This window comes from Lucilia sericata, unplaced genomic scaffold (genome assembly GCF_015586225.1).
Source record: "Lucilia sericata isolate MDLA Ls3-8-SP2 unplaced genomic scaffold, ASM1558622v1 Contig002504F_arrow, whole genome shotgun sequence".
NCBI lineage: Eukaryota > Metazoa > Arthropoda > Insecta > Diptera > Calliphoridae > Lucilia > Lucilia sericata.
The window spans coordinates 1-24936 of NW_023996279.1; the positions used below are offsets into that span (position 1 = coordinate 1).

General features: G+C 29.4%; 1 protein-coding gene and 1 pseudogene across 1 annotated transcript; one reads left to right on the top strand and one right to left on the bottom strand.

The window, feature by feature from the left end:
* Positions 1–6505: 6505 nt before the first annotated feature.
* LOC119614019 (transcription factor Sp8-like) lies at positions 6506–10289 on the top strand. The gene is made up of 2 exons (XM_037970094.1): positions 6506–7458; positions 9764–10289. The coding sequence occupies exons 1-2, from the start codon at positions 6534–6536 to the stop codon at positions 9910–9912; spliced, it is 1074 nt and encodes a 357-aa protein (XP_037826022.1). The 5' UTR covers positions 6506–6533; the 3' UTR covers positions 9913–10289.
* Positions 10290–11123: 834 nt separating this feature from the next.
* The window catches only part of LOC119614018, a 37044-nt pseudogene continuing 23231 nt past the window's right edge, over positions 11124–24936 (bottom strand).

Genomic DNA, 24936 nt, shown 5'->3' on the forward strand with positions numbered 1-24936 from the left:
TACTTCCTCAGGAACCACAGTGGACTAAGGGTACTTTTATGGATCTCAGTTTAAGCTAACTAACTGGGTCAATACATTTTAACTGTTACATATTTTAAAACTTAAAAAATCCATAGAATATATAAGATTTTTATAAGTATCAGAAAGTTCCTTAGGTTTCGAACAATACTGTACTTAGAATTTGCTAGAAATCTAAATCTTTGTCTATAATAATCGGTTAGTAGTTCTAAGTTTCTACTCTATAGCTAAGTAACTTGTTAAATATTTTTGCAAAAATATTATAAAACACAAAACTCGAACTTTGCTTAAAAAAAAAAATAAAACATTTAAATTTTCTTAAGAATTTGGCTTCAAAAAATTATTTTTTTATTTTTCCAAAAAACCAAGAACCATAAAAACCATAAGCTTTAACCCCCCCAAAAAAAAAACAAAAGCAAAAACATAGGGAAGGCCCACAGACAAAAAAAGGCGGAAAAACGGGACAAAAGCAGAGAAAAAAAAGAGAAGGGGGCGGCAAAGGAAAAGGAAAAAAAAAGAGAGGGGAAGGGGGCACGTGAGACGGGCGAACGGGGCGGGAAGAAAAAACAAAGCAGAAAGAGGGGGGGAGGCAAAGGGGGCAGGAAAAGGGATGACTATAAACAAGAAAAAATGCACTTAAATTTTTTTATTAAAAAAAAATATATTTATTTTTAATTTCTTATAACTTTAAAAGAAAATTATAAAAAAAAAACTTTTTTTTAAAAACCAAGAAAAAAAGAAAAATCATAAAAACAAGAGGGGTGTAGTTTTTTTTTCATATTTAAACGTTGTGCAGTGTTACCAGAATAAAACAAAAACAATATACTCGTCATTAAAAATAAAGTGCTTTTGGTGTTTTTTTTTTTATAAAAAATAAACAATATAAAAAATACATTTTTTACACTAATTTACCTTTATAAAAATACATAATTTTATACATATACTCGTTTATATATTGTTGTTGGTTTTTTTTTCTTACATTAATTTTTGTTACGAATTCTCTCAATACAAAAACAAAAATTATCTAAATGTGTGGAACGCTTTTACATAAATGTTTAATAATTTATGTAAATTTTTATTAAAAACTAAATTTTGGTTTGAATTATTTTTTTTTATTTAATCGATGGATATTTTTGTTGAACAATTTTTTTTTTTTTTTGAAGAAAATTTTCTTTTTATTATGTGTCTGTGTATTTCTGTATTTTAAATATGCGTAATTATTATATTAATTTTAATTATTTATTAATTTTGTTTTTAATTTTTTTGTTTCTTTCAATTATATTTATATCGATGTCTCTTTTTTAATAAAACTTCTCAATGTGTTGGTGTACAATTTATAAACGAAAAATACAAAAACAATATCAAAAACAATTAATATTTTCAAAATATTTTACTAAATGTGTTTCTTTTTCGTATAAATGTTGTAATTTTGTGAAGTTTTTTTTTTCAAATATATTGTTTTTGGCATTAAAAAAAAAGTTAATAAATCAATAAATATTACTACTACATAATCTAAACATCAAAATTTTGTAGTTAAAATGAAAGAATATAATTTAAAATTAAATAGTTTTTAATAAATTTTTGTGGATATTTAGTAGAAATTTCAAATTTATGAAACGTTTATGGATTCAAAAATACACTTCTGTTTTACCCTTTATAATAGAGAAGTGATCTAAATACCCAGAGAGAGAAAATAACGTGATTACCGTGCAACAAACTCTGTCATATCCAGGCACTAGAATCGTTTAAGTCAAGGCACTTCAAAAATCTGTAAGGATCTTTATTCAATTTCAACTCCAGTCTTCATCAGTTTTGTCAGTCAAATTGGTCGAATTTTTATAGAATTTTTATAAGACTCATAAATTTTTTATCCCAGCAGTTCGGTCGGACAGTCCCGAACAACCTATTTAACCTTAAGTTATCTTTAGCTACCAACTACCCAAGTTACAGTTTTTTTTTACCATGTGCTTGTTTTACGAGGAAGTCAATCGTCTTCTATTACGATGATACAGACAGAAAGATAGTCCAAAGGGGTCAATACATGGCAATGACCACTCTCTAGATTACTTGGAGACTGTAAAGAGACAACAGTCTGTGCACAGAGAGAAAAGGAAATATACACGCCTGGTACCAAATTAACACCAAAGAGTTTATAATTTTTCAACAACATCCGTTGTCAACACTATGTAATGATGTGGTAAGATTTCGTTGTCGAAATCTAAATTTTATACACAACCGTTGTCTAAATGTTAACAAAAGTGTTAAGCTCACTATTGGCAACTGATTGTTTGTCAATAGTGAGCTTACCACGTTTGTTAACATTTAGACAACGGATGTGTATAAAATTTAGATTTCGACAACGAATTGTTGCAATGTTGTAAACATTACATAGTGTTATCGTACGTATACGTATACTATGACAACAGATGGTATTGAAAAATTATAAACAGTTTAGTGTCAATTTGATACCAGGCGTATATATTTCTTTTTCCCTCTGTGTGATCTCGCTTACAAAGGGAACGCTAAAGTGACGACTGGCTTCACTCTCGTTTACAAAAAGTACATTTGTGACAAAAGACGAATTATAGCCAAGCGGAGGGTTAGATTTTAATGAAAATTAGCGTTTTTTCGGATGTATTTTTGGGACTTTTGTGTTGAAGTAAACTTCTTTTATTGTACTTTTCAACGAGAAGCTTTTCCAAATAGAGCAGTACTTTATTTACTCTGCTTTCATTTGAAATTGATTCTATCATTTCCATAGACTTTATATAGTTTTTTATAATGCATGCGGTTAAGGCTTCTGTGCTCGAAAATTCGGAATATTTATATTGAAAATTTGAAATAACAACTTATCGAGACTTATTAAACTTCGGTTAGAATACTAAAAAAGTGATTAGTTTGGTAGAGCTTAAGGTTTCACCTTGAAGTCTTGAGTAGGGTTATGTAATAAGTTGAATTTCTAGAAAGATAATTATCTATAAAATCAAAAATAATTAGCATATAGAAATCAGATTTCTTCAGATCAAAGAAAAGGTCTATTCTTTGTTATTCAAGATGAGTTTGATAAACTGTATAATTTCAGATTGATACGGAATGAAACCAGTGCAAACTTGTATTCACTCTCTTTCAAACCTAAATGCTATTTTCAATTCATCTTATATACATGTATTATACATATTATACGGCCAATTCTACGGGTTCGATTCACACCAGAGACTCTGGCCGCACGATCCTCATACTGATAGACTACATACTACCAACTTGTCTACCAGACACCCAAATTACTTTATTCTCGTGACAGCCTTTAACATTGATCGAAATAAATAGTAGTCGTAGAGGGCTTGATTTGTACTATAAGGTGGGCGGCCCAAAACTTCTCAACCACAAATTTCAACCTAGTTTTTATCTAAGAACATTTGGACTAACGTTCATATGATGTAATATTAAGGCTTCCTGAATGATCATATATGTATCTTATTTCAAGTGAATCAATTGTATTCTGCAGAGGTCACCTGTAATATGTCCGATTTCTGCAGTACTCATCTGGACCTATCAAATATGTAGATTTACCATGAAGCCACAAATATTCGTCTAGTTGTTTGAGCATCACATACGATTTCTTGAGTTTCAGATTGACATAATGGTTCTTCTTTTAATCGCCAGTAATGATTAATGCAATAAATTGGGATTTCAGAAGGATTCCGAAAAATAATGCTTTGTTAACAAACAAAATCGACATTTCGAAAATAAACATGATAATTGTAAGCAAAGAAATGTAAAATTTCAATCAATAGATATTTATACCCTACACCACTATAGTGAGGAGTGCTGATGTTTCTAACACCCACTTTAAGGTGGGTGTAGAACCTGTAGAATCACTTTCTAAGTCGATCAAGCTATATCCGTCCGTCTGTCCGTCTGTGTGTCCATGTAAATCTTGTACGCACGCTACATATAGATCGCAATTTTCACGATAATTTGATGAAATTTGGCACATACGTTTCACGAAGGACGAAGTTTATTAAAAATGTTCGCAATCGGTCCTTTACGTACAACCATACTACCCGAATGGCGGGTAGTATTTTAATTGTTCTTGTATCTCTACAAAATTATCACTGTTGCATTTTCTTAACAATCATTTGACCCTAGCCCCCATACAAAGTCTCCTTTAGAAAATGACTTGAAGGTAAACTCTAGTATCAAGATGCAATTCTGTTTAAATAACTTTAATGTAAACGTGAATCCATCCACTAACATTTATGAGGATATGACCTATTAACCCTTGCCCTCGTGTAAACTCTCTTTCTGAACTTCACTTTTTGTTAACAAATTGTAAAATTTTGCGGAATTAAGACTAAAAAGAAGTTAAATGCTTTATAATTAAAAATAATCATAATTTTTTTACATTCAACTCACTGGTGTAGGGTTAATATATGATCGGCAATGCCCAACTATACATTCTTACTTGTTTAACATACAAGCTTTTAAGGCGTAAAATTTGTAATTTCCCCAAATATAATATGTACTTCAAAGAAGATTTGAAAGAATTTTTCAAACAAAATTATATATTAGTCCGAATATCCACTTTAATAGAAAAGATTTTGAAAGAATAAATATCCACAAAATTAATAAATATTTGACTTACAATAAAACTAAAATTGACACCAATTTCAAAAAAAAAAAAAAAGAAACAAAATTACGAAAAAATTTAAAATTAATATTTTAATTATGCAAAAAAAAAAAAAGAACAAAAATCAGCGTAAACTGTTATGATTTTCATTCTATAAAATTAAAGAAAAAAAATTGAAGAGAAAAATAACTAAATTATTGTCAAGAAGTTGATCTACGTTTTTTGGAAATGGCTACAGCTATGCAATTAATTTAATGTGTTTTTTTTAAGTATTATTATTTTGTTTAAATACTTTTTTAAAAATAAATGTTATATTTAATACTTTGCAAAAGAAATGACTAAGTTACTACAATTTAAATTAATAAAATAAACAAAAAAAGGAAAAAGAGTGACTAAAAGTAATTTAAATAAAAACAATTAATGTTTTAATTAACAACAATAAATTGCTTTTAAAAAATTTATTAAAATAATGAAATAAAGACAAAAACGAAAAAACGCAGTGGAAAAACTTCTTGAAAATATTTGTAAAATACCAAAGAAATTTATTTTTATGAAAATAAAATTTCATTTGCAACACTTATTCGGCTCATAAAAATTGTTTTTTTTTTAATATACTATAAAAAAAATTTTGTTACCAAAAAAATCAAATCAAATTCTGGAATTTTGTTTTAAATTTAAGTTACAAAAGTGGCCGCTTTAAAGGGGTCTTGCATAAACAAAAAACCGAAACAGAAAATATTTACAAATTTGGAACATTTCAAAATTGGCAAAATAGCAAAAGAATAAATAAAATTATTAAAATTAGAGAAAACAATATTTAACACCTTTTTTCAAAATTATTTTTAGTAAAATGTAATAAAAAAACTAAACAAAAAAAATTAAACAAAATCAAACGCTCTTTTTTCATCATTTGTTTGTATTTTTGTTATGTTTTATTTAAACAACAAGAAAAAAACAATATTTTAAAAACTAAACATAAAAAGTTTTAAAATACGCGATTTTTAACGTACCGTTTTAAAATTAAGTTGACAACACCACAAGTGCGTGACTGTTTAAAAAAAAATAACCGCAAATTTTCAAACACAAAAAAAAATAAACGTTTCTAACGGCGCCCAAACAAAATCGAAATTCAACTTCTTGCAAAACATAGAAATAATTTAAAATATTAATTTTATAAACTGAAAAACAAACAACGTTTTGTATCTAAAAAAAAACATTTTGGAATTTAATAAAATAAAATCAATATAATTTACAAAAAAAAAAACTCGCATTACCAACCAACGTTCAGATATGAAAAAAAAATTAAGAGAGAAATCAAAAATCGCTAAAAGCCCCTCTTGTTTTTGGCATTTAAATGAAAAATAAAAATAAATAAATTGTTTTTTATTATTTTTAATTATTGAGTAAAATTCTATTCTATATTTTTGCAGTAATAATTTTATTGGTCTTTTGTGGACATAAAAATCGTAATATATTTTTTTGATTTTAAAGAAAAATATATTTTGTTTTCAACTTTCTACTTTTTTCTATATTTTTATGATTTTTATTCTTCGCAATTTGTATTTTTTTTTTTTGTTTTAAGTAAAACTATAATTATAAAAAAAAACAACAACAAAATATAGAACTTATAATTTTTTCGTTTTGTTTTCTATTTTTACTCTTTTTTAAAAAAAATTACTATTCTTTTAAATATAAAAATTGTAACGATTTTATTTTAAAAACAAACAAAAAGAAAATCGTTTTATAAACGACAAAGAAAACGAAGAAGAAAAGCAAAAATTATTAAATTCTAATCTTGAAAATAAAAATCAAAAACAAAAAGAAAAATTAAGAATGAAAAATCCTAAAAATAAAATTTTAAGATGATGAAGATGAAAAGAAGTTGATGTTGGATTTTTGTTTGGTGTTGTTGCAGGAAACGTCCGATTCGCCTCACGGCTTAGGCGGTATTGCCAATGCGGGCGGTGGTAGTGGGTCTGGTGGTGGTGGTGGCGGCGGCCTTGCTGGCTCCTCCTCCGCCACAACTGGTAACACTGCCTCTAGCTATGTCCATGAACAACCACAAACGCCACCACCTTACACCTGCGTTTATTGTGGCGCGAGTTTTCCCAACCAAAATAAACTAACGCGCCATATACTATCGCACTCTCTTAAAACTCTGGAATATCGTGAAACCGCCACGCATGCTCTTCTACACCCGCACCTCTTGGCCCATGATCTTAACATGTCACCGCTGGCGTATCAAATGAATGCAGCGATGGCAAGTGCCAGCGGTGATGCCCAAGATCAGGCGGCAGCTGTGGCTGCAGCCGTTGCCATGGATATGGATTTCGCGGCAGCCATAGCGGCGGCTGGCGGTTGTCCCTTTCCCTCGCTGGCTAGCTGTACGGCACGTGGTCTAGATCTCGATGGTAGTGGTGGTCTTGGTGGCAGTGGAGGCGGCGGCGTTGGTGGTGGCTCTAGTTCATCTAGCCGAACAGGACGTGATGGCGTTGGTGGTGGAAATTCATCAGCCTCGGGTAATGGCGGTTGTCCCAGCAGCAGTTTGTCTTTATTAAGTGGCGCTGGTTCGTCAACATCGGCCGCTGCGGCGGCGGCAGCTGCTGCAGCAGCAGCCAGTTCGTCAGCATCGTCCAATGATCCGAATAGTGTTGTTTTGTGTAAGTTCTGTGGTAAAAGTTTTCCCGATGTAACCTCACTGATCACACATTTGCCGATACATACAGGTGATCGACCGTTCAAGTGTGAGTTTTGTGGTAAAGCGTTTAAATTGCGTCATCACATGAAAGATCATTGTCGTGTACATACAGGTAAGTAGATATTAATTTTATTTAATATTATTGTATTTTTTTTCTTGTGTGGTAAATGTATGATAAGGAAAAGAAACAAATATCGTATAGTTTTTGAATTGAAAATCACTTTCCGTTTTGATAAATTTGGAAGAATTATCTCACTAAACTCACTTTTAGAGGAAAATTCTTATATTAACCTTTCTCTAGAAAATATCTTCTCGGAACCTATTTGTAAAGGAAAATAACTTTCATTTGTATAGACAGGAGACATCTTTAGACCTAATTCTAGAAAAGTATCATATTTGGACTCACTTCTTTAGAAAATTTACTTCTCTGAATTCACTTTCAAAGATACACAATCAAGTCTACAGTTCTTTTCGTCAGTTGTTAATCTTTATACATTTCTATCGAATAGTTTCTCCTCACCATTTTTATGGACTTATCTATTGATAAGTCTATTAACTACTTTATGAATCAGTCGATAGGATGGTCGGTCTATGAACTATTCTATAGACAAGTCTATAAACTTGTCTGTGCACCAGTCTATTGAAAATTATATGAACTAGTTTTTTGACAAATCTTGAGGCCAGTCTGTGTAATATTCTAATGGCTAGTCTGTCGAATCTTCCGTGGTCTAGTTTATTGACTAGTCTAGGCTGTAGTTTAGTCTATGGAAAAGTCTATGAATTAGTTTTTGGACTAGTTTAATGGACTAGAGTTTTGTCTAGTCAAGTCGATAAACAAGTCTAAAGTCCATAAACAGGTGTATATATAAACTAGTCTGTTCTATGAACTAGTCTATTGACAAGTCTATAGACTATTCTATTGACTAGTCTTTGGACTACTCTATTGACTAGACTATGGATTACTAGTCTATGGACTAGTATAGAGCGGACTAGCCTATGAAATGTTTATTGACTAGTTAATGTACTGATCAATTGACTATGGACCGAACTAGCCTATGGAGTGGTATATGGACTATGGTATTGACTAGTTAATGAAGTTATCAATTAACTAGTTCATTTACAAGCTTCTAGAATAATCTATGGACTATTATTTTAAACTATTTGAAACTGGAGTAGTCTATTGACAAGTCTATAGACTATTCTATGGACTAGTTTATAAACTAGTCTACTGACAAGTCCCTAAATAAGTCTATGGTATGGACAACTGTTGATTAGTCTATGACTATTCTATGGACTAGTCTATTGACTATTCTATGGACATGTCTATAGACTAGTCTATTAGCTATTCTATTGAATAGTCTAGTCCACGGACTGTAACATGTAATGTTCAATAGTCGATAGATAAGTGTATGAACTTATCTGTGGGCTATTATTTGAACAAGTCTATTGAGAAGTCAATAAACTAATATAATGACAAGTCTATAGACTATTCTATTGTATAGTCTTTGGACTAATCTATTGACTAGACTATGGATTACTAGTCTATGGGCTAATCTTTTGGCTATAGAGCGGACTAGCCTATGAAGTGGTATGTGGACAATGCTGTTGTCTAGTTAATGTTCTTATCAATTGACTATGGACTGAATTAGCCTATGGAGTGGTATATGGACTATGTCATTGACTAGTTAATGAACTTATCAATTAACTAGTTTATTTACAAGAATATAATAGTCTATGGACTATTATTTTAAACTTTTTTAAACTGGACTAGTCTATTGACAAGTCTATAGACTAGTCTACTAACAAGTCCATAAATAAGTCTATGGTGTGGACAACTGTTGATTAGTCTATGACTATTCTATGGGCTAGTCTATTGACTATTCTATGGACAAGTCTATATACTAGTCTATTAGCTATTCTATTGACTAGTACAGTCCACGGACAGGAACATGTACTGTTCAATAGTCCTTAGATTAGTGTATGAACTTATCTATGGGATATTCTATGAACAAGTCTATTGAGACGTTTATAAACCAATATAATGACAAGTCTATAGAATATTCTATTGAATAGTATTTCTATTGATTAGATTACTACTCTATGGATTAGTGTATTGGCTATAGAGCGTACTAGCCTATGAAGTCGTATGTAGACTATGTTATTGGCTAGTTAATGTACTTATCAATTGACTATGGACCAGACAAACCTATAGAGTAGTATATGGACTATGCTAATGACTAGAGAATGAACAATTATGGAAGGAAGCGTATAGATTAGTCGTTGGACTATTATTTTAGACTGCGGACTAGATTATTTACTATTTTTATTGTTTCTTTTTCTTAAAATTACATTTTACCATATTTTACGCGAATAGTTATTATTAATTAATATTTTTTTATAAATACACATTTTTCAAGGTGAACGTCCATTTCGATGTCAAATGTGTGGTAAAACATTTTCACGATCGACAATATTGAAAGCCCACGAAAAAACACATTTTCCCAAATATGCAAGAAAGTTTTTATCACCCAGTCCGGTCGATACAAAGGATGAATTGCCGCAATAGTGAAACGATTTTAGTTTATTATTAAATTATTATTATTACTATTATTATTACTATAACAATAATAACAACAACAACAATAATAATAATAATAATTTTAACAACTACAACCTTAATAATAATAGTAATAGTAACAACAGCAACAATAACAACAACAACAACAATAGCAGCAGCAGTAACAACAACAGCAACCACTACAACAATATAAACGATAATAATCTACAGCAACATTATTATTGAAAAATAACAATTTATAAAACAAAAAACGATCCAAAAAAAGAAAAACAATAGAAATAATTTTGAACAAGAATTAGGAAACTACTATTAAATATATATATCTACAAAAACCATACATATTTATAGAGATATATACCTTTAAAAAAGTATATTAAAAGAAAGGAAATATGTGAAAGAATAATATATATAAAAATGTATATACAACCAAACACTTAACACACATACACACAATGCTATTTTAAAGAAAATGGTAAAAAAATTTTAGATTATAGCTTCTTAAAGAAGTTATAACAAAGCAAAAATATTTATTGAAGAAAATAATTCGTAAAAAAAGTAACTATTATTTCATAATAGATTTGAGATGAAAAATATAAAACCCCGATACTGTCTGTTTGTATAAAATACATACAAATAAAACATTTTATACATAATTACATTACATACAATATATATTTAAAATATACATATACATATGATATGAGACAAAAAACATACATACATAAAACTGGAAACTAAAAATCAATTACACTCATATTTTTTATCACCAAAATGCTGAAAATATTTAAAAAAATATATAAAAATTAACTGATTTCGTTTAAAGAAAATGGCCAACAATAATGCCCCTTATAACAAACAAAAAAATCTATAGACCAGATTTTTAAAATCTTAAAACAAGATAAAATTTCAAAACTTACGATACTTTTTTCGCGGGCAATATTGTGGCTTAAATGTTAAACAACTCTATCATTTGCTATTAAAAAGTATCGTAAGTTTTGAAATTTTATCTTGTTTTAAGATTTTAAAAATCTGGTCTATAGATTTTTTTGTTTGTTATAAGGGGCATTATTGTTGGCCATTTTCTTTTAAACGAAATCAGTTAATTTTTATATATTTTTTTAAATATTTTCAGCATTTTGGTGATAAAAAATATGAGTGTAATTGATTTTTAGTTTCCAGTTTTATGTATGTATGTTTTTTGTCTCATATCATATGTATATGTATATTTTAAATATATATTGTATGTAATGTAATTATGTATAAAATGTTTTATTTGTATGTATTTTATACAAACAGACAGTATCGGGGTTTTATATTTTTCATCTCAAATCTATTATGAAATAATAGTTACTTTTTTTTACGAATTATTTTCTTCAATAAATATTTGGGTTGCTTTGTTATAACTTCTTTAAGAAGCTATAATCTAAAATATTTTTTTACCATTTTCTTTAAAATAGCATTGTGTGTATGTGTGTTAAGTGTTTGGTTGTATATACATTTTTATATATATTATTCTTTCACATATTTCCTTTCTTTTAATATACTTTTTTTAAAGGTATATATCTCTATAAATATGTATGGTTTTTGTAGATATATATATATTAATAGTAGTTTCCTAATTCTTGTTCAAAATTATTTCTATTGTTTTTCTTTTTTTGGATCGTTTTTTGTTTTATAAATTGTTATTTTTCAATAATAATGTTGCTGTAGATTATTATCGTTTATATTGTTGTAGTGGTTGCTGTTGTTGTTACTGCTGCTGCTATTGTTGTTGTTGTTGTTATTGTTGCTGTTGTTACTATTACTATTATTATTAAGGTTGTAGTTGTTAAAATTATTATTATTATTATTGTTGTTGTTGTTATTATTGTTATAGTAATAATAATAGTAATAATAATAATTTAATAATAAACTAAAATCGTTTCACTATTGCGGCAATTCATCCTTTGTATCGACCGGACTGGGTGATAAAAACTTTCTTGCATATTTGGGAAAATGTGTTTTTTCGTGGGCTTTCAATATTGTCGATCGTGAAAATGTTTTACCACACATTTGACATCGAAATGGACGTTCACCTTGAAAAATGTGTATTTATAAAAAAATATTAATTAATAATAACTATTCGCGTAAAATATGGTAAAATGTAATTTTAAGAAAAAGAAACAATAAAAATAGTAAATAATCTAGTCCGCAGTCTAAAATAATAGTCCAACGACTAATCTATACGCTTCCTTCCATAATTGTTCATTCTCTAGTCATTAGCATAGTCCATATACTACTCTATAGGTTTGTCTGGTCCATAGTCAATTGATAAGTACATTAACTAGCCAATAACATAGTCTACATACGACTTCATAGGCTAGTACGCTCTATAGCCAATACACTAATCCATAGAGTAGTAATCTAATCAATAGAAATACTATTCAATAGAATATTCTATAGACTTGTCATTATATTGGTTTATAAACGTCTCAATAGACTTGTTCATAGAATATCCCATAGATAAGTTCATACACTAATCTAAGGACTATTGAACAGTACATGTTCCTGTCCGTGGACTGTACTAGTCAATAGAATAGCTAATAGACTAGTATATAGACTTGTCCATAGAATAGTCAATAGACTAGCCCATAGAATAGTCATAGACTAATCAACAGTTGTCCACACCATAGACTTATTTATGGACTTGTTAGTAGACTAGTCTATAGACTTGTCAATAGACTAGTCCAGTTTAAAAAAGTTTAAAATAATAGTCCATAGACTATTATATTCTTGTAAATAAACTAGTTAATTGATAAGTTCATTAACTAGTCAATGACATAGTCCATATACCACTCCATAGGCTAATTCAGTCCATAGTCAATTGATAAGAACATTAACTAGACAACAGCATTGTCCACATACCACTTCATAGGCTAGTCCGCTCTATAGCCAAAAGATTAGCCCATAGACTAGTAATCCATAGTCTAGTCAATAGATTAGTCCAAAGACTATACAATAGAATAGTCTATAGACTTGTCATTATATTAGTTTATTGACTTCTCAATAGACTTGTTCAAATAATAGCCCACAGATAAGTTCATACACTTATCTATCGACTATTGAACATTACATGTTACAGTCCGTGGACTAGACTATTCAATAGAATAGCTAATAGACTAGTCTATAGACATGTCCATAGAATAGTCAATAGACTAGTCCATAGAATAGTCATAGACTAATCAACAGTTGTCCATACCATAGACTTATTTAGGGACTTGTCAGTAGACTAGTTTATAAACTAGTCCATAGAATAGTCTATAGACTTGTCAATAGACTACTCCAGTTTCAAATAGTTTAAAATAATAGTCCATAGATTATTCTAGAAGCTTGTAAATGAACTAGTTAATTGATAACTTCATTAACTAGTCAATACCATAGTCCATATACCACTCCATAGGCTAGTTCGGTCCATAGTCAATTGATCAGTACATTAACTAGTCAATAAACATTTCATAGGCTAGTCCGCTCTATACTAGTCCATAGACTAGTAATCCATAGTCTAGTCAATAGAGTAGTCCAAAGACTAGTCAATAGAATAGTCTATAGACTTGTCAATAGACTAGTTCATAGAACAGACTAGTTTATATATACACCTGTTTATGGACTTTAGACTTGTTTATCGACTTGACTAGACAAAACTCTAGTCCATTAAACTAGTCCAAAAACTAATTCATAGACTTTTCCATAGACTAAACTACAGCCTAGACTAGTCAATAAACTAGACCACGGAAGATTCGACAGACTAGCCATTAGAATATTACACAGACTGGCCTCAAGATTTGTCAAAAAACTAGTTCATATAATTTTCAATAGACTGGTGCACAGACAAGTTTATAGACTTGTCTATAGAATAGTTCATAGACCGACCATCCTATCGACTGATTCATAAAGTAGTTAATAGACTTATCAATAGATAAGTCCATAAAAATGGTGAGGAGAAACTATTCGATAGAAATGTATAAAGATTAACAACTGACGAAAAGAACTGTAGACTTGATTGTGTATCTTTGAAAGTGAATTCAGAGAAGTAAATTTTCTAAAGAAGTGAGTCCAAATATGATACTTTTCTAGAATTAGGTCTAAAGATGTCTCCTGTCTATACAAATGAAAGTTATTTTCCTTTACAAATAGGTTCCGAGAAGATATTTTCTAGAGAAAGGTTAATATAAGAATTTTCCTCTAAAAGTGAGTTTAGTGAGATAATTCTTCCAAATTTATCAAAACGGAAAGTGATTTTCAATTCAAAAACTATACGATATTTGTTTCTTTTCCTTATCATACATTTACCACACAAGAAAAAAAATACAATAATATTAAATAAAATTAATATCTACTTACCTGTATGTACACGACAATGATCTTTCATGTGATGACGCAATTTAAACGCTTTACCACAAAACTCACACTTGAACGGTCGATCACCTGTATGTATCGGCAAATGTGTGATCAGTGAGGTTACATCGGGAAAACTTTTACCACAGAACTTACACAAAACAACACTATTCGGATCATTGGACGATGCTGACGAACTGGCTGCTGCTGCAGCAGCTGCCGCCGCCGCAGCGGCCGATGTTGACGAACCAGCGCCACTTAATAAAGACAAACTGCTGCTGGGACAACCGCCATTACCCGAGGCTGATGAATTTCCACCACCAACGCCATCACGTCCTGTTCGGCTAGATGAACTAGAGCCACCACCAACGCCGCCGCCTCCACTGCCACCAAGACCACCACTACCATCGAGATCTAGACCACGTGCCGTACAGCTAGCCAGCGAGGGAAAGGGACAACCGCCAGCCGCCGCTATGGCTGCCGCGAAATCCATATCCATGGCAACGGCTGCAGCCACAGCTGCCGCCTGATCTTGGGCATCACCGCTGGCACTTGCCATCGCTGCATTCATTTGATACGCCAGCGGTGACATGTTAAGATCATGGGCCAAGAGGTGCGGGTGTAGAAGAGCATGCGTGGCGGTTTCACGATATTCCAGAGTTTTAAGAGAGTGCGATAGTATATGGCGCGTTAGTTTATTTTGGTTGGGAAAACTCGCGCCACAATAAACGCAGGTGTAAGGTGGTGGCGTTTGTGGTTGTTCATGGACATAGCTAGAGGCAGTGTTACCAGTTGTGGCGGAGGAGGAGCCAGCAAGGCCGCCGCCACCACCACCACCAGACCCACTACCACCGCCCGCATTGGCAATACCGCCTAAGCCGTGAGGCGAATCGGACGTTTCCTGCAACAACACCAAACAAAAATCCAACATCAACTTCTTTTCATCTTCATCATCTTAAAATTTTATTTTTAGGATTTTTTCATTCTTAATTTTTCTTTTTTGTTTTTGATTTTTATTTTCAAGATTAGAATTTAATAATTTTTGCTTTTTCTTCTTCGTTTTCTTTGTCGTTTATAAAACGATTTTCTTTTTGTTTGTTTTTAAAATAAAATCGTTACAATTTTTATATTTAAAAGAATAGTAATTTTTTTTAAAAAAGAGTAAAAATAGAAAACAAAACTGAGAAAAAATTATAAGTTCTATATTTTTGTTGTTGTTTTTTTTTTATAATTATAGTTTTACTTAAAACAAAAAAAAAAAATACAAATTGCGAAGAATAAAATCATAAAAATATAGAAAAAAGTAGAAAGTTGAAAACAAAATATATTTTTCTTTAAAATCAAAAAAATATATTACGATTTTTATGTCCACAAAAGACCAATAAAATTATTACTGCAAAAATATAGAATAGAATTTTACTCAATAATTAAAAATAATAAAAAACAATTTATTTATTTTTTATTTTTCATTTAAATGCCAAAAACAAGAGGGGCTTTTAGCGATTTTTGATTTCTCTCTTAATTTTTTTTTTCATATCTGAACGTTGGTTGGTAATGCGAGTTTTTTTTTTTTGTAAATTATATTGATTTTATTTTTATTAAATTCCAAAATGTTTTTTTTTAGATACAAAACGTTGTTTGTTTTTCAGTTTATAAAATTAATATTTTAAATTATTTCTATGTTTTGCAAGAAGTTGAATTTCGATTTTTGTTTGGGCGCCGTTAGAAACGTTTATTTTTTTTTGTGTTTGAAAATTTGCGGTTATTTTTTTTTAAACAGTCACGCACTTGTGGTGTTGTCAACTTAATTTTAAAACGGTACGTTAAAAATCGCGTATTTTAAAACGTTTTTATGTTTAGTTTTTAAAATATTGTTTTTTTTCTTGTTGTTTAAATAAAACATAACAAAAATACAAACAAATGATGAAAAAAGAGCGTTTGATTTTGTTTAATTTTTTTTGTTTAGTTTTTTTATTACATTTTACTAAAAATAATTTTGAAAAAAGGTGTTAAATATTGTTTTCTCTAATTTTAATAATTTTATTTATTCTTTTGCTATTTTGCCAATTTTGAAATGTTCCAAATTTGTAAATATTTTCTGTTTCGGTTTTTTGTTTATGCAAGACCCCTTTAAAGCGGCCACTTTTGTAACTTAAATTTAAAACAAAATTCCAGAATTTGATTTGATTTTTTTGGTAACAAAATTTTTTTTATAGTATATTAAAAAAAAAAACAATTTTTATGAGCCGAATAAGTGTTGCAAATGAAATTTTATTTTCATAAAAATAAATTTCTTTGGTATTTTACAAATATTTTCAAGAAGTTTTTCCACTGCGTTTTTTCGTTTTTGTCTTTATTTCATTATTTTAATAAATTTTTTAAAAGCAATTTATTGTTGTTAATTAAAACATTAATTGTTTTTATTAATAAATTACTTTTAGTCACTCTTTTTCCTTTTTTTGTTTATTTTATTAATTTAAATTGTAGTAACTTAGTCATTTCTTTTGCAAAGTATTAAATATAACATTTATTTTTAAAAAAGTATTTAAACAAAATAATAATACTTAAAAAAAACACATTAAATTAATTGCATAGCTGTAGCCATTTCCAAAAAACGTAGATCAACTTCTTGACAATAATTTAGTTATTTTTCTCTTCAATTTTTTTTCTTTAATTTTATAGAATGAAAATCATAACAGTTTACGCTGATTTTTGTTCTTTTTTTTTTTTTGCATAATTAAAATATTAATTTTAAATTTTTTCGTAATTTTGTTTCTTTTTTTTTTTTTTTGAAATTGGTGTCAATTTTAGTTTTATTGTAAGTCAAATATTTATTAATTTTTGTGGATATTTATTCTTTCAAAATCTTTTCTATTAAAGTGGATATTCGGACTAATATATAATTTTGTTTGAAAAATTCTTTCAAATCTTCTTTGAAGTACATATTATATTTGGGGAAATTACAAATTTTACGCCTTAAAAGCTTGTATGTTAAACAAGTAAGAATGTATAGTTGGGCATTGCCGATCATATATTAACCCTACACCAGTGAGTTGAATGTAAAAAAATTATGATTATTTTTAATTATAAAGCATTTAACTTCTTTTTAGTCTTAATTCCGCAAAATTTTACAATTTGTTAACAAAAAAGTGAAGTTCAGAAAGAGAGTTTACACGAGGGCAAGGGTTAATAGGTCATATCCTCATAAATGTTAGTGGATGGATTCACGTTTACATTAAAGTTATTTAAACAGAATTGCATCTTGATACTAGAGTTTACCTTCAAGTCATTTTCTAAAGGAGACTTTGTATGGGGGCTAGGGTCAAATGATTGTTAAGAAAATGCAACAGTGATAATTTTGTAGAGATACAAGAACAATTAAAATACTACCCGCCATTCGGGTAGTATGGTTGTACGTAAAGGACCGATTGCGAACATTTTTAATAAACTTCGTCCTTCGTGAAACGTATGTGCCAAATTTCATCAAATTATCGTGAAAATTGCGATCTATATGTAGCGTGCGTACAAGATTTACATGGACACACAGACGGACAGACGGACGGATATAGCTTGATCGACTTAGAAAGTGATTCTACAGGTTCTACACCCACCTTAAAGTGGGTGTTAGAAACATCAGCACTCCTCACTATAGTGGTGTAGGGTATAAATATCTATTGATTGAAATTTTACATTTCTTTGCTTACAATTATCATGTTTATTTTCGAAATGTCGATTTTGTTTGTTAACAAAGCATTATTTTTCGGAATCCTTCTGAAATCCCAATTTATTGCATTAATCATTACTGGCGATTAAAAGAAGAACCATTATGTCAATCTGAAACTCAAGAAATCGTATGTGATGCTCAAACAACTAGACGAATATTTGTGGCTTCATGGTAAATCTACATATTTGATAGGTCCAGATGAGTACTGCAGAAATCGGACATATTACAGGTGACCTCTGCAGAATACAATTGATTCACTTGAAATAAGATACATATATGATCATTCAGGAAGCCTTAATATTACATCATATGAACGTTAGTCCAAATGTTCTTAGATAAAAACTAGGTTGAAATTTGTGGTTGAGAAGTTTTGGGCCGCCCACCTTATAGTACAAATCAAGCCCTCTACGACTACTATTTATTTCGATCAATGTTAAAGGCTGTCACGAGAATAAAGTAATTTGGGTGTCTGGTAGACAAGTTGGTAGTATGTAGTCTATCAGTATGAGGATCGTGCGGCCAGAGTCTCTGGTGTGAATCGAACCCGTAGAATTGGCCGTATAATATGTATAATACATGTATATAAGATGAATTGAAAATAGCATTTAGGTTTGAAAGAGAGTGAATACAAGTTTGCACTGGTTTCATTCCGTATCAATCTGAAATTATACAGTTTATCAAACTCATCTTGAATAACAAAGAATAGACCTTTTCTTTGATCTGAAGAAATCTGATTTCTATATGCTAATTATTTTTGATTTTATAGATAATTATCTTTCTAGAAATTCAACTTATTACATAACCCTACTCAAGACTTCAAGGTGAAACCTTAAGCTCTACCAAACTAATCACTTTTTTAGTATTCTAACCGAAGTTTAATAAGTCTCGATAAGTTGTTATTTCAAATTTTCAATATAAATATTCCGAATTTTCGAGCACAGAAGCCTTAACCGCATGCATTATAAAAAACTATATAAAGTCTATGGAAATGATAGAATCAATTTCAAATGAAAGCAGAGTAAATAAAGTACTGCTCTATTTGGAAAAGCTTCTCGTTGAAAAGTACAATAAAAGAAGTTTACTTCAACACAAAAGTCCCAAAAATACATCCGAAAAAACGCTAATTTTCATTAAAATCTAACCCTCCGCTTGGCTATAATTCGTCTTTTGTCACAAATGTACTTTTTGTAAACGAGAGTGAAGCCAGTCGTCACTTTAGCGTTCCCTTTGTAAGCGAGATCACACAGAGGGAAAAAGAAATATATACGCCTGGTATCAAATTGACACTAAACTGTTTATAATTTTTCAATACCATCTGTTGTCATAGTATACGTATACGTACGATAACACTATGTAATGTTTACAACATTGCAACAATTCGTTGTCGAAATCTAAATTTTATACACATCCGTTGTCTAAATGTTAACAAACGTGGTAAGCTCACTATTGACAAACAATCAGTTGCCAATAGTGAGCTTAACACTTTTGTTAACATTTAGACAACGGTTGTGTATAAAATTTAGATTTCGACAACGAAATCTTACCACATCATTACATAGTGTTGACAACGGATGTTGTTGAAAAATTATAAACTCTTTGGTGTTAATTTGGTACCAGGCGTGTATATTTCCTTTTCTCTCTGTGCACAGACTGTTGTCTCTTTACAGTCTCCAAGTAATCTAGAGAGTGGTCATTGCCATGTATTGACCCCTTTGGACTATCTTTCTGTCTGTATCATCGTAATAGAAAGACGATTGACTTCCTCGTAAAACAAGCACATGGTAAAAAAAAACTGTAACTTGGGTAGTTGGTAGCTAAAGATAACTTAAGGTTAAATAGGTTGTTCGGGACTGTCCGACCGAACTGCTGGGATAAAAAATTTATGAGTCTTATAAAAATTCTATAAAAATTCGACCAATTTGACTGACAAAACTGATGAAGACTGGAGTTGAAATTGAATAAAGATCCTTACAGATTTTTGAAGTGCCTTGACTTAAACGATTCTAGTGCCTGGATATGACAGAGTTTGTTGCACGGTAATCACGTTATTTTCTCTCTCTGGGTATTTAGATCACTTCTCTATTATAAAGGGTAAAACAGAAGTGTATTTTTGAATCCATAAACGTTTCATAAATTTGAAATTTCTACTAAATATCCACAAAAATTTATTAAAAACTATTTAATTTTAAATTATATTCTTTCATTTTAACTACAAAATTTTGATGTTTAGATTATGTAGTAGTAATATTTATTGATTTATTAACTTTTTTTTTTAATGCCAAAAAACAATATATTTGAAAAAAAAAACTTCACAAAAATTACAACATTTATACGAAAAAAGAAACACATTTAGTAAAATATTTTGAAAATATTAATTGTTTTTGATATTGTTTTTGTATTTTTCGTTTATAAATTGTACACCAACACATTGAGAAGTTTTATTAAAAAAGAGACATCGATATAAATATAATTGAAAGAAACAAAAAAATTAAAAACAAAATTAATAAATAATTAAAATTAATATAATAATTACGCATATTTAAAATACAGAAATACACAGACACATATATAAAAAGAAAATTTTCTTCAAAAAAAAAAAAAAATTGTTCAACAAAAAATATCCATCGATTAAATAAAAAAAAAATAATTCAAACCAAAATTTAGTTTTTAATAAAAATTTACATAAATTATTAAACATTTATGTAAAAGCGTTCCACACATTTAGATAATTTTTGTTTTTGTATTGAGAGAATTCGTAACAAAAATTAATGTAAGAAAAAAAAACCAACAACAATATATAAACGAGTATATGTATAAAATTATGTATTTTTATATAAAGGTAAATTAGTGTAAAAAATGTATTTTTTATATTGTTTATTTTTTATAAAAAAAAAAACACCAAAAGCACTTTATTTTTAATGACGAGTATATTGTTTTTGTTTTATTCTGGTAACACTGCACAACGTTTAAATATGAAAAAAAAACTACACCCCTCTTGTTTTTATGATTTTTCTTTTTTTCTTGGTTTTTAAAAAAAAAGTTTTTTTTTTATAATTTTCTTTTAAAGTTATAAGAAATTAAAAATAAATATATTTTTTTTTAATAAAAAAATTTAAGTGCATTTTTTCTTGTTTATAGCAAAAGTAAATAAATTTTATGAAAATTTGAATAAAAAAAATATTATGATTTGTTTTTTATTAAAGCAAAGTTAGAAAGTATAAGTGAAAAATTAAAATATATTTTTTTTTAATTTTAATTTGCCGAAAAATTATAATTTTTTTTATATGAATTTTGTAACGTTTTTAAGCAGTTTTGTTTTTGTATGTGGAATTAACTAATGTTTTGATTTTGTTAATTTTTTAAGGGGGGTTAAAGCTTATGGTTTTTTATGGTTCTTGGTTTTTTGGAAAAATAAAAAAAATAATTTTTTGAAGCCAAATTCTTAAGAAAATTTAAATGTTTTATGATATTTTTTTAATAATAAGCAAAGTTCAGAGTTGTGTTTTATAAATATTTTTGCAAAAATATTTAACAAGTTACTTAGCTATAGAGTAGAAACTTAGAACTACTAACCGATTATTATAGACAAAGATTTAGATTTCTAGCAAATTCTAAGTACAGTATTGTTCGAAACCTAAGGAACTTTCTGATACTTATAAAAATCTTATATATTCTATGGATTTTTTAAGTTTTAAAATATGTAACAGTTAAAATGTATTGACCCAGTTAGTTAGCTTAAACTGAGATCCATAAAAGTACCCTTAGTCCACTGTGGTTCCTGAGGAAGTAACTTCATATTTCGAAAGAAAAAGTTTGAACATTTCGAGTTATAGAGTAACCGCCCTAATGAGTGCAGCTTAATCAAAGTTTTTGGTTGGTATCAAATTCACGACATCCGGACTAGGACACAACCTACTAACCTTGCGGAGGCACCCCAAGTATGCAAAAAATTATGTTTTATAGAGTTTGGATCCGTTTGACTTTTGACCATTAACAGGTCAATTCAAAACTTGAGTTTTGTCGACAATTAATATTGGTCCAACTTTGACGAAAGTTTTGTTCAAAATGTCGGACAGATTTTCTAAAGCTTTCAAATATTTAGTCTTATCCGAATCTTAGTCTAATTTTAACGATTATTTTGTTCTCTTATCACGGATCAATATTTACAAATTTCAAATAGCTACATCCTTGGACCCAGGTTTTCGAATTTGCATAAGATTGAAGATAAGCATTCAAAATCGTATCTGTTCACTTATGATAATTTCAAAATTTAATTATATTTAAGACGGGAGCAAATATTAACGAAAAGTATTACAATGTACAAACATTCTCCAGATTCAAAGGAATCAACGAGCTCTAAAGGGCGAGAGACAGCCATAAAGCCTCTTGAAATAATAAATGGTTGGTAGAACCCTAACGAGAGCAGGACGTAATGCCTCCTCAAAATTAGCAAGTCTTAGGTTAGTATGATGCTACGTACTCTGATTGGATACACAGGATTAAGAGCACAGCTATACAAAATTGGACGAATGTAGAATGAAACTCTGGATCCAAATATCTTGGGAGTGATATTATTTCGGAAATAACATCCCTCACGAACACTGATTTAAAAATTCTTAGGAATTACGTTCAGGAACATCGGAAGATAATAAGATTTTTGTGTTTACCAACAAACATTTTACTGAAAAGGAGCGCACAACAGGCCCGATAGTGGCCTAGGTGTATTTCTTTGGATTTGATGTAGATACATTTTATTATAAACCTAACCTAACAACTTTAATACAAATCGGTTTAAAATGAATCTTTACCATATACAAATTTTCCTGAAAAGGAGCGCACAACAGGCCCGATAGTGGCCTAGGTGTATTTCTTTCGATTTGATGTATATACATTCTACTATAAACCTAACCTAACAACTTTTATACAAATCGGTTTAAAATGAATCCTTACCATATACAAATGACTTTTAAGCGCATGAGTTCTACTTTTTATGGTTATATATATGCCCATATAAAACCAGAGTTAAGTGCAAATAATTATATATAATCCCATAGTCAACCGACAATTCGATCACCGATCATCAGTCTACCTCATTTTCTATATAAGGATCTCTAGCGATCTTTAAAAGCAATCGAAATTTGTATTATTGGGCAATTTCGTGTCAAGTGAACTAAACTATTAGAATCGATGTCTTCCGATTTGGATGAAATTTGCACCAAGGTTAGTACTATGCGATAGTAGGCTAGACACAAATTTTCAGCATCCCACTTTGGATAATTTTTGCTAGAACCAATAGGTGAAAATTTACACTCATTTGAATAAAACCCTATATGATCAAAATCTCTAACTTTGACACCCTCTAAGTCCGGCAGTCCTTGACCGATAGAGCTGAAATTCTTGAGTCTGACCTTCTATACAATAGTACTAACCTTGATGGAAATTTCGTTAAAATCAATTTTTTGAGTTGGGTCACTTGACATGAAATTGCTCTATTATTAATTATATACATATGTATATATTGTTGCCAAACCATTCTGGAACTTCTTTTCCATTTGCCGGTATTACTCAATTCTAGCAAGTTTTTATTTGGGTATTCCTATAAACCTACATATTTTCTATTCAAAAATGTGTACAAAATAAACCACAATAAAACAAATTTGTGCTAAAAACCATATATTTGATCAAACATTTGAATAATATAGACAACGTTCAAGTTCTCTATACTGTACTAGTTAGTGTGACCCCAACACAAACATACAAAGAAAGATTCATAATGAAGTAACTTTATCATCAGCTGCCACAAACAACAGCAATAACAACACAAAAACATTGAATTGAAAACCATATTTTGACCATTAGATAAATTAAATTTTGCAAAATAATCAAATGATACAGCATTAGAGAAAACGACAATGAAAAAGTAGGAGGAGGAGGTTATTAGCATATTACCACACATTTGCCAACATTTTGGCAACCAAAGAAAAAAAAATTGCAAAAATCGATAAGATGCAATACAGTCATTTGTAACAACAAATGTATCTTCTATGAGTATGCAACACATATGACCAACCACATAACATAGACTGAGAAATATAAGCCAAAATGAATTTGAAATTTTTCTGAATAGAACACAACGAAGAAGAATAATAGAATAGAAATATGTACATATGTACATATATATGTACAACCAAATGACGCTGGTAACCACTGATAGTGATACCTATAGTTAGCAGCAAGGTTTCATTTTTTTTTTTGGCCATTGCAAATTTGGGTCAGTGAGGTCTTAATGGAAATTTTATTACATTAAAATTGTCAAATAATAATAACAATGACGTTCATAATCATTATGGTGATGGCGATTGTGATGATGACGATGATCGCAATAGTCATGATAATGCTTATAATGACAGTGATGTGAATGAATTTTTCGTTATTATTTTTTGATTATGAAGGACATTTGCATTAAAATCTATATTCTTTTCGTGTCGCATTGCGTTAAAAATTTATTAAATATTTATATGCAAATGACATAGATATTCTCAGTTTATTAAACAGAAACACACAACTCTCATTGAAATTCAATTAAAATTGAACATGTACAATTTCTTGTAGATTTTCACTAAAAGATTTCAAATGTTTATTACATTTTAAATGTGGCTCTTTGTGTTGACTTGCTGCTTGTGGTCTTTGGACGAAAACAAAACTATTATGTCAAATATATATATATATATTTTTTTTTGAATTGAAATTCATATGAAATTGTAGTTGTCTATTGTAAAAATACTATAATCAAGATAGAAAATAATGTTGTACGATGTTATTACATGTAGCGATACATGGAAAAGTTAAACAAAAAAAAAAATCATTTACCACATATGCCACACATATGATGACATCAGGATTTTTCAAAAAAA